At 55.6% G+C, this 11,025-nt stretch overlaps 1 protein-coding gene across 1 annotated transcript in view; it reads right to left on the bottom strand.

Moving 5' to 3' along the window:
• Window positions 1–228: 228 nt before the first annotated feature.
• Window positions 229–11,025, bottom strand: part of LOC144672290 (cellular retinoic acid-binding protein 2-like) — a 16,051-nt gene continuing 5,254 nt past the window's right edge. Inside the window, exons 2-4 of the mRNA XM_078534147.1 lie at window positions 10,054–10,232; window positions 9,552–9,668; window positions 229–480 (exon numbers count right to left, since the gene is read on the bottom strand). Of these exons, the coding sequence (XP_078390273.1) occupies window positions 430–480; window positions 9,552–9,668; window positions 10,054–10,232 (347 nt within the window). The 3' untranslated portion in view covers window positions 229–429. The remainder of the gene's footprint in view (window positions 481–9,551; window positions 9,669–10,053; window positions 10,233–11,025) is intronic.

Below are 11,025 nucleotides of genomic sequence, written 5' to 3'. Positions count from 1 at the left end.
TTCAGAAAGGTGGGGGGGATGGGAGGGTCCATCGGAGGACAGGGGTGGGTTGACAGGAGGGCCCATTGTGGGAGACGCGAGAATGGGAGGAGCCATTCTGGGAGATGGGGAAACGGAGGGTCCAACTCAGAATGGGAGAGTCCAACCTGGGGAGGGGCCGAGGAATGGGGGAGTGGGAGGAGGATCCCAGGAGGATGAGGAGTTGGATGGGGTGAGCGGGGGGTGGGAGGATCTGTTGCGGTAGTGGGGGAGATGATGGCAGAGTCCATCCCGGGAGGGGCTCAGATACCCTGTTGCCCCTTTCCCTTTGTGAATGGGTTCAGGTGAGAGGTCAGGGGTCGGAGGTGAGGGTGAACGTTTCAGGTACTGTGCTGCTGATGCTTGTTTCCTCTGGTTGGACTCCCCGCTCTGTTGGTTGATCCCACCGTCTCAGTTCCGGACGTATAGACGCGTGCAGACCACATTATCAGCAGTCATGGTCTGGAAGAGGGAGAGACAAGAGTAACTCCATCAGCCACTGTCTGTCCCAGAGCTGGTCACCCCTGGGACCCCTGCCTGGGATTCACCCCATTCGGCCACTCCCCACCTCACCAGACTCCCCGTCATTAGAATCAGGCCCTCAGGAGGCTATTCAGCCCATCTGTGCCAATGCTGGCTCTTTGAAAGATCTACCCAATTAATCCTACACCCCCCCACCCCCCACCTCCCCTGCTCTTTCCCCCCCATATCCCTGCAGATTTTTCCCCTTCAAGTATTTATCCGATTCCCCCCCACTTTTGAAAGTTCCTATTGAATCTGCTCCCACCGCCCTTTCAGGCAGCGCCTTCCAGATCACAACAACTCGTTGATTTATATGACACTGTAAAACATCCCCAAGTCACTTCACAGGAGCATTATCAAAATAAACATTTGACCTCGAGCGACACACATAAAAAAGGTCAATCAAAGAGGAGGTTTTAAAGAGCATCTCAAAGCAGAAGGACAGAGCTTTAGGGAGGGAATTCCAGAGCTCAGGGCCCCCAGGCAGCTGAAGGCACGGCCACCAATGGTGGACGATGGGAATCGGGGGGGATGGGGAAGAGGCCGGAATTGGAGGAACGCAGAGATAGGGAGGGGTGTAGGGGCTGGAGGAGGTGACAGAGATAGGGAGGGGTGTAGGGGCTGGAGGAGGTTACAGAGATAGCGAGGGGTGTAGGGGCTGGAGAAGGTTACAGAGCTAGGGAGGGGTGTAGGGGCCGGAGGAGGTTACAGAGATAGGGAGGGGTGTAGGGGCTGGAAGAGGTTACAGAGTTAGGGAGGTGTGTAGGGACTGGAGGAGGTTACAGAGATAGGGAGGGGTGTGGGGCTGGAGGGGGTTAGAGAGATAGGGAGGGGTGTAGGTGCTGGAGGAGGTTACAGAGATAGGGAGGGGGTGTAGGGTGATGGAGGAGGTTACAGAGATAGGGAGGGGTGTAGGGGCTGGAGGAGGTTACAGAGATAGGGAGGGGTGTAGGGGCTGTAGGAGGATACAGATATAGGGAGGGTTGTACGGGCTGGAGGAGGTTACAGAGATAGGGAGGGGTGTAGGGGCTGGAGGAGGTTACAGAGATAGGGAGGGGTGTAGGGGCTGGAAGAGGTTACAGAGATAGGGAGGGGTGTAGGGACTGGAAGGAGGTTCGAGAGATAGGGAGGGTTGTATGGGCTGGAGGGGCTTACTGAGATAGGGAGGGTTGTATGGGCTGGAGGAGGTTCCAGAGATGGTGAGAGGTGTAGGAATTAGAGGGGGGGATATAGAGATAGGGAGGGGTGTAGGGGATGGAGGAGTTTACAGAGGTAGGGAGGGGTGTAGAGGCTGGAAGAGGTTACAGAGATAGGGAGGGGTGTAGGGGCTGGAGGAAGTTAGAGAGATAGGGAGGGGTGTAGAGGCTGGAGGGGGTTACAGAGATAGGGAGGGGTGTAGGGGCTGGAGGAGGTTAGAGAGATAGGGAGGGGTGTAGAGGCTGGAGGGGGTTACAGAGATAGGGAGGGGTGTAGGGGCTGGAGGAGGTTAGAGAGATAGGGAGGGTTGTAGGGGCTGGAGGGGGTTACAGAGATAGGGAGGGGTGTAGGTGCTGGAGGAGGTTAGAGAGATAGGGAGGGGTGTAGAGGCTGGAGGGGGTTACAGAGATAGGGAGGGGTGTAGGGGCTGGAGGAGGTTAGAGAGATAGGGAGGGTTGTAGGGGCTGGAGGAGCTTACAGAGATAGGGAGGGTTGTAGGGGCTGGAGAAGGTTTCAGAGGTAGGGTGGGGTGTAGGGGCTGGAGGAGGTTACAGAGATAGGGAAGGGTGTAGGGGCTAGAGGAGGTTACAGAAATAGGGAGGGGTGTAAGGGCTGGAGGGGTTTACAGAGATAGGGAGGGTTGTAGGGGCTGGAGGAGGTTACAGAGATAGGGTGGGGTGTAGGGGCAGGAGGAGGTTACAGAGATAGGGAGGGGTGTAGGGGCTGGAGGAGGTTACAGAGATAGGGAGGGGTGTAGGGGCTGGAGGGGTTTACAGAGATAGGGAGGGTTGTAGGGGCTGGAGGAGCTTACAGAGATTGGGAGGGTTGTAGGGGCTGGAGAAGGTTACGGAGATAGGGAGGGGTGAAGGGGCTGGAGGAGGTTACACAGATAGGGAGCGGTAGAGGAGCTGGAGGAGGTTAGAGAGATAGGGAGGGCTGTAGGGGCTGGAGGAGGTTACAGAGATAGGGAGGGGTGTTGGTGATGGAGGAGGTGACAGAGATAGGGAGTGGTGTAGGGGCTGGAGGAGGTTACAGAGATAGGGAGGGGTGTAGTGGCTGGAGGAGGTTACAGAGATAGGGAGAGGCTTAGGGGCTAGAGGAGGTTAGAGAGATACGGAGGGTTGTAGGGGCTGGAGGTGCTTACAGAGATAGGGAGGGGTGTAGGGGCTGTAGGAGGATACAGATATAGGCAGGGTTGTAGGGGCTGGAGGAGGTTACAGAGATAGGGAGGGGTGTAGGGGCTGTAGGAGGTTACAGAGATAGGGAGGGGTGTAGGGGGCTGGAGGAGGTTACAGATATAGGGAGGGTTGTAGGGGCTGGAGGAGGTTACAGAGATAGGGAGGGGTGTAGGGGCTGGAGGAGGTTACAGAGATAGGGAGAGGCTTAGGGGCTAGAGGAGGTTAGAGAGATACGGAGGGTTGTAGGGGCTGGAGGTGCTTACAGAGATAGGAGGGATGTAGGGGCTGGAAGAGGTTACAGAGTTAGGGAGGTGTGTAGGGACTGGAGGAGGTTCGAGAGATAGGGAGAGTTGTAGGGGCTGGAGGGGCTTACTGAGATAGGGAGGGTTGTATGGGCTGGAGGAGTTTACAGAGGTAGGGAGGCGTGTAGGGGCTGGAAGAGGTTACAGAGTTAGGGAGAGGCTTAGGGGCTACAGGAGGTTAAAGAGATACGGAGGGTTGTAGGGGTTGGAGGAGGTTACACAGAGAGGGAGGGGTGTAGGGGCTGGAAGAGGTTACAGACATAGGGAGGGGTGTAGGGGCTGGAGGAGGTTAGAGAGATAGGGAGGGGTGTAGAGGCTGGAGGGGTTTACAGAGATAGGGAGGGGTGTAGGGGCTGGAGGAGGTTAGAGAGATAGGGAGGGTGTTGGGGGTGAAGGGGTTTACAGAGATAGGGAGGGTTGTAGGGGCTGGAGGAGCTTACAGAGATGGGGTGGGGTGTAGGGGCTGGAGGAGGTTACAGAGATAGGGGGAGGTGTAGGGGCTAGAGGAGGTTACAGAAATAGGGAGGGGTGTAGGGGCTGGAGGGGTTTACAGAGATAGGGAGGGTTGTAGGGGCTGGAGGAGGTTACAGAGATAGGGTGGGGTGTAGCGGCAGGAGGAGGTTACAGAGATAGGGAGGGGTGTAGGGGCTGGAGGAGGTTACAGAGATAGGGATGTGGGGGCTGGAGGAGGTTACAGAGGTAGGGAGGGTTGAAGGGGCTGGAGGAGGTTACAGAGATAGGGAGGGGTGTAGGAGCTGGAGGAGGTTACAGAGATAGGGAGGGGCTTAGGGGCTAGACGAGGTTAGAGAGATACAGAGGGTTGTAGGGGCTGGAGGGGGTTACAGAGAAAGAGAGGGGTGTAGGGACTGGAGGACGTTACAGAGATAGGGAGGGGTGTAGGGACTGGAAGCGGTTACAGAGATAGGGAGGGGTGTAGGGGCTGGAGGAGGTTACAGAGATAGGTAGAGGTGTAGGGATTGGAGGGGGTTATAGAGATAGGGAGGAGTGTAGGGGCTGGAGGAGTTTACAGAGATAGGGAGGGGTGTAGGGGCTGGAGGGGGTTATAGAGATAGGGAGGGGTGTAGCGGCTGGAGGAGTTTACAGAGATAGGGAGGGGTGTAGGGGCTGGAGGTGGTTATAGAGATAGGGAGGGGTGTAGTGGCTGGAGGAGTTTACAGAGATAGGGAGGGGTGTAGGGGTTGGAGGAGGTTACAGAGATAGGGAGGGGTGTCGGGGTTGGAGGAGGTTACAGAGATAGGGAGGGGTGTAGGGGCTGGAGGTGCTTACAGAGATAGGGAGGGGTGTAGGGGCTGTAGGAGGATACAGATATAGGCAGGGTTGTAGGGGCTGGAGGAGGTTACAGAGATAGGGAGGGGTGTAGGGGCTGTAGGAGGTTACAGAGATAGGGAGGGGTGTAGGGGGCTGGAGGAGGTTACAGATATAGGGAGGGTTGTAGGGGCTGGAGGAGGTTACAGAGATAGGGAGGGGTGTAGGGGCTGGAGGAGGTTACAGAGATAGGAGGGATGTAGGGGCTGGAAGAGGTTACAGAGATAGGGAGGGGTGTTGGTGATGGAGGAGGTGACAGAGATAGGGAGTGGTGTAGGGGCTGGAGGAGGTTACAGAGATAGGGAGGGGTGTAGTGGCTGGAGGAGGTTACAGAGATAGGGAGAGGCTTAGGGGCTAGAGGAGGTTAGAGAGATACGGAGGGTTGTAGGGGCTGGAGGTGCTTACAGAGATAGGAGGGATGTAGGGGCTGGAAGAGGTTACAGAGTTAGGGAGGTGTGTAGGGACTGGAGGAGGTTCGAGAGATAGGGAGAGTTGTAGGGGCTGGAGGGGCTTACTGAGATAGGGAGGGTTGTATGGGCTGGAGGAGTTTACAGAGGTAGGGAGGCGTGTAGGGGCTGGAAGAGGTTACAGAGTTAGGGAGAGGCTTAGGGGCTACAGGAGGTTAAAGAGATACGGAGGGTTGTAGGGGTTGGAGGAGGTTACACAGAGAGGGAGGGGTGTAGGGGCTGGAAGAGGTTACAGACATAGGGAGGGGTGTAGGGGCTGGAGGAGGTTAGAGAGATAGGGAGGGGTGTAGAGGCTGGAGGGGTTTACAGAGATAGGGAGGGGTGTAGGGGCTGGAGGAGGTTAGAGAGATAGGGAGGGTGTTGGGGGTGAAGGGGTTTACAGAGATAGGGAGGGTTGTAGGGGCTGGAGGAGCTTACAGAGATGGGGTGGGGTGTAGGGGCTGGAGGAGGTTACAGAGATAGGGGGAGGTGTAGGGGCTAGAGGAGGTTACAGAAATAGGGAGGGGTGTAGGGGCTGGAGGGGTTTACAGAGATAGGGAGGGGTGTAGGGGCTGGAGGGGGTTATAGAGATAGGGAGGGGTGTAGCGGCTGGAGGAGTTTACAGAGATAGGGAGGGGTGTAGGGGTTGGAGGAGGTTACAGAGATAGGGAGGGGTGTCGGGGTTGGAGGAGGTTACAGAGATAGGGAGGGGTGTAGGGGCTGGAGGAGGTTACAGAGATAGGGAGGGGTGTAGGGGCTGTAGGAGGTTAGTGAGATAGGGAGGGTTGTAGGGGCTGGAGGGGATTGCAGAGATAGGGAGGGGTGTAGTGGCTGGAGGAGGTTAGTGAGATAGGGAGGGGTGTAGGGGCTGGAGGAGGTTACTGAAATAGGGAGGGTTGTATGGGCTGGACGAGGTTCCAGAGATAGGGAGAGGTGTATTGACTGGAGGTGGTTATAGAGATCGGGAGGGGTGTAGGAGCTGGAGGGGTTTACAGAGATAGGTAGGGGTGTAGGGGTTGGAGGATGTTTTTGAGATAGGAAGGGGTGTAGGGGCTGGAAGAGGTTAGAGAAATAGGGAGTGTTTTAGGGGCTGGAGGGAGTTACTGAGATAGGGATGGTTGTAGTTGCTGGAGGATGTTCCAGAGATAGGGAGAGGTGTAGGAAGTGGACGGGGTTTTAGAAATAGGGAAGGGTGTAGGGGCTGGAGGAGGTTACAGAGATAGGGAGGGGTGTAGGGGCTGGAGGAGGTTAGAGAGATAGGGAGGGGTGTAGGTGCTGGAGGAGGTTACAGAGATATGGAGGGGTGTAGGGGCTGGAGGAGATTACAGAGATAGGGAGGGGTGTAGGGGCTGGAGGAGGTTACAGAGATAGGGAGGGGTGTAGGGACTGGAGGAGGTTACAGAGATAGGGAGGGGTGTAGGGGCTGGAGGAGGTTACAGAGAAGGGAAGGGTCTCGGGGCTGGAGGAGGTTACAGAGATAGGGAGGGGTGTAGGGGCTGGAGGAGGTTACAGAGATAGGGAGGGGTGTAGGGGCTGGAGGAGGTTACAGAGATAGGGAGGGGTGTAGGGGCTGGAGGAGGTTAGAGAGATAGGGAGGGGTGTAGGTGCTGGAGGAGGTTACAGAGATAGGGAGGGGTGTAGGGGCTGGAGGAGGTTACAGAGATAGGGAGGGGTGTAGGGGCTAGAGGAGGTTACAGAGATAGGGAGGGGTGTAGGGGCTGGAGGAGGTTACAGAGATAGGGAGGGGTGTAGGGGCTGTAGGAGGTTACAGAGATAGGGAGGGGTGTAGGGGGCTGGAGGAGGTTACAGATATAGGGAGGGTTGTAGGGGCTGGAGGAGGTTACAGAGATAGGGAGGGGTGTAGGGGCTGGAGGAGGTTACAGAGATAGGAGGGATGTAGGGGCTGGAAGAGGTTACAGAGTTAGGGAGGTGTGTAGGGACTGGAGGAGGTTCGAGAGATAGGGAGAGTTGTAGGGGCTGGAGGGGCTTACTGAGATAGGGAGGGTTGTATGGGCTGGAGGAGTTTACAGAGGTAGGGAGGCGTGTAGGGGCTGGAAGAGGTTACAGAGTTAGGGAGAGGCTTAGGGGCTACAGGAGGTTAAAGAGATACGGAGGGTTGTAGGGGTTGGAGGAGGTTACACAGAGAGGGAGGGGTGTAGGGGCTGGAAGAGGTTACAGACATAGGGAGGGGTGTAGGGGCTGGAGGAGGTTAGAGAGATAGGGAGGGGTGTAGAGGCTGGAGGGGTTTACAGAGATAGGGAGGGGTGTAGGGGCTGGAGGAGGTTAGAGAGATAGGGAGGGTGTTGGGGGTGAAGGGGTTTACAGAGATAGGGAGGGTTGTAGGGGCTGGAGGAGCTTACAGAGATGGGGTGGGGTGTAGGGGCTGGAGGAGGTTACAGAGATAGGGGGAGGTGTAGGGGCTAGAGGAGGTTACAGAAATAGGGAGGGGTGTAGGGGCTGGAGGGGTTTACAGAGATAGGGAGGGTTGTAGGGGCTGGAGGAGGTTACAGAATTAGGGTGGGGTGTAGCGGCAGGAGGAGGTTACAGAGATAGGGAGGGGTGTAGGGGCTGGAGGAGGTTACAGAGATAGGGATGTGGGGGCTGGAGGAGGTTACAGAGATAGGGAGGGGTGAAGGGGCTGGAGGAGGTTACAGAGATAGGGAGGGGTGTAGGGGCTGGAGGAGGTTACAGAGATAGAGAGGGGCTTAGGGGCTAGACGAGGTTAGAGAGATACAGAGGGTTGTAGGGGCTGGAGGGGGTTACAGAGAAAGAGAGGGGTGTAGGGACTGGAGGACGTTACAGAGATAGGGAGGGGTGTAGGGCCTGGAAGCGGTTACAGAGATAGGGAGGGGTGTAGGGGCTGGAGGAGGTTACAGAGATAGGGAGAGGTGTAGGGATTGGAGGGGGTTATAGAGATAGGGAGGAGTGTAGGGGCTGGAGGAGTTTACAGAGATAGGGAGGGGTGTAGGGGCTGGAGGAGATTACAGAGATAGGGAGGGGTGTAGGGGCTGGAGGAGTTTACAGAGATAGGGAGGGGTGTAGGGGCTGGAGGAGGTTACAGAGATAGGGAGGGGTGTAGGGGCTGGAGGAGGTTACAGAGAAGGGAAGGGTCTCGGGGCTGGAGGAGGTTACAGAGATAGGGAGGGGTGTAGGGGCTGGAGGAGGTTACAGAGATAGGGAGGGGTGTAGGGGCTGGAGGAGGTTACAGAGATAGGGAGGGGTGTAGGGGCTGAGGAGGTTAGAGAGATAGGGAGGGGTGTAGGGGCTGGAGGAGGTTACAGAGATAGGGAGGGGTGTAGGGGCTGGAGGAGGTTACAGAGATAGGGAGGGGTGTAGGGGCTAGAGGAGGTTACAGAGATAGGGAGGGGTGTAGGGGCTGGAGGAGGTTACAGAGATAGGGAGGGGTGTAGGGGCTGTAGGAGGTTACAGAGATAGGGAGGGGTGTAGGGGCTGGAGGAGGTTACAGAGATAGGGAGGGGTGTAGGGACTGGAAGTGGTTACAGAGATAGGGAGGGGGTGAGGAGGGATTTGTAAACGAGGGTGAGAATGTGAAAATGGAGGTGTTGTCGAACCGGGAGCCAGTGTGGGTCAGCGGGCACAGGGGGTGATGGGTGACCGGGGACTCGGGTCGAGTTAGGACACGGAGGGGGGCAGAGTTTTGGATGTGCGGAAGTTTCCGGAGGGTAGAATGTGGGAGAGCAGCCGGGAGAGGGTTGGAATAGTTGAGTCTGGAGGGAACGAGGGTGTGGGTGAGGGTTTCAGCAGCGGATGCGCTGAGACAGGGGGGTGGAGTCGGGCGATGTTAGGGAGGTGGGAATAGGCGGTCTTAGCGATGGTGCGAATATGAGGCCGGAAGCTCATCTCGAGGCCAAATGTGACACTGAGGTTGTGACCATTGGGGTTGAGCCTCAGACAGTCACCATGAGAGGGATGGGGTCGGTGATTCGGGAACAAAGCAGGGATTGAAGACAATGCTTTCGCACTTCCCAATATTTAACTTCGGAAAACCTCTGCTCAACCTCATGAAAACAAACTCTCCTCATCTCCCCCTCTGGTTCTTTCCCCGATTCTCTTCAATCTGTGTCCCCCTCTGGTTACCGACCCTCCTGCCCAGTGAAAACAGTTTCTCCTTATTGACTCTGTCCGAATCCCCCTTCCTGATTCCGAACGCCTCGATTCAATCTCCCCCTTAACCTTCTCCGCTCTAAGGAGAACAATCCCAGCTTCTCCCAGCCTCTCCCACAGGAACTGAAGTCCCTCATCCCTGGTCCCATTCGGGGTCAATCTCCCACCCCCTTGACATCCTCCCTAAAATGCGGGGTTCAGGATTGATTAACAGAGGGTTGTTGGCATAATTTCCTCCATTTTGTATTCTATTCCTCTATTGATAAAGTGCAAGATCCCAGTAAGTGTATTTTTTATCAGCGTTCCCAACTTGTCCTGATACTGTCTGGGATTTATGTGAATATACACCCCCCGGTGTCCCTCCACCCGCATTTTAGCCTGGCAGAGAGCCTGAAGGGCAGATTAATGTGGAGTTAATGGACCGAGGAGGCCCTTACCAGTATGAGTTGGTCATCGCTGGTGAGTTCGCGAGTCCACGACGTTTTAGGCCCTTCACCTTTCAGCAGTTTCTGCTCACACTCCATCTTATTCTCTCCAATCCACCTGGCCAAACTCTGTAAGAGAGAAAAGTCGGGGGGTTGGGGAGTGGTTATTAATCCTGCGGCACTCAGTCTAGACTCCTCAGTCTTCTGCCTGGGTTTCCGCACCCTCCCCCCGCCCCATCCCACTTCGCTTTGGGACACCCTTAAGTCTTGGTGCCTCTTGGTCTGGGACCCTCTTGGCCTGAGACCTCACCCACCACCCGCCCACTCAGTTCGGTCAGCTTCCTGGGGACTGATTGTTGCCAGAGCCCTGGGGTCTGAACCCACCCAGTCCCAGTCCAGGCCCGAGATAACCGACAGTGACGAGGGTCTCTGGGCCCTTTGTTTCTCTTTTTATTGTCTGTTTCGGTCGGTCGGTCGGTCTCACTCTTTCTCTCTCTGCCCCCACCCCTCTCACCTTGCATGGCCTTCCATCGACCGTCTGTTCGTCAAACTCCTCTCCGACCCTGAACCTGATCTCTGTGGTCCTTGCTGTAGTGGCTGTCTTGATGTAGAAATTCTCTCCGTCCTGTTTAATTTCCACACTTGGATTGGAAGCAGCTTTCACTGCGATCTTCCTCAGCAGCAGACCCACATCTGGTCATACAACACGAGATACACAGTGAGAGGCCACACTAGCCAAATCACACTCACTTTCTCATGCACACTCATCTCTGCTTGCACTGATACCCAGTTACACTCAGTAATGCAAAATCTAGATCAACGACCAAGGTAAGGGGACTGAGTTTTAAAAAAAAATTCATTCATAGAACGTGGCTGGGCCCAGAATTTATTGCCCACACCTAATTGCCCCCTTGAGAAGGTGGTGGGTGAGCTGCCTTCTTAAGCCGCTGCAGTCCCTGTGGTGTAGGTACACCCACCGTGCTGTTAGGGAGGGAGTTCCAGGATTTTGACAGTGAAGGAGTGTAATAAATCCAAGTTTGCTCTTGATGCAAAGCTCGGTGGAAATATAAGCTGTGGGGAGGATACAAAGAGGCTGCAAAGGGATATAGTCGGGTTGAGGGTGTGGATAAGGCAGTGGCAGTTGGAGTATAACGTGGGGAAGTGCGAAGTTATCCACTTTGGTAGATGAATGGAAAATCAGAATACCTTTGTTAAATAGTGAGAGACTGGGAAATGTTACTGTTCAGAGGGACCTGGTTGTCTTCGTACATGGATCATAGGAGGTGAACATCCAGGTACAGCAGGCAAGTAGGAAGGTAAATAATATGTTAGACTTTATTACAAGGACTCACACTATTAGAGTAAGGAAGTCCTTCTGCTAGATAAGGCTTTGGTGAGACCACACCTGGGGTACTGTGTATGGTTTTGGTGAGACCACATCTGGAGCATGGTGTAGAGTATTGGTGAAACCACATCTGGAGTCCTG

Source organism: Cetorhinus maximus, chromosome 36, assembly GCF_964194155.1.
Source record: "Cetorhinus maximus chromosome 36, sCetMax3.hap1.1, whole genome shotgun sequence".
Lineage (NCBI taxonomy): Eukaryota > Metazoa > Chordata > Chondrichthyes > Lamniformes > Cetorhinidae > Cetorhinus > Cetorhinus maximus.
Note: the sequence above shows the minus strand (reverse complement) of the source record. Positions and strands in the feature narration are given on the sequence as shown.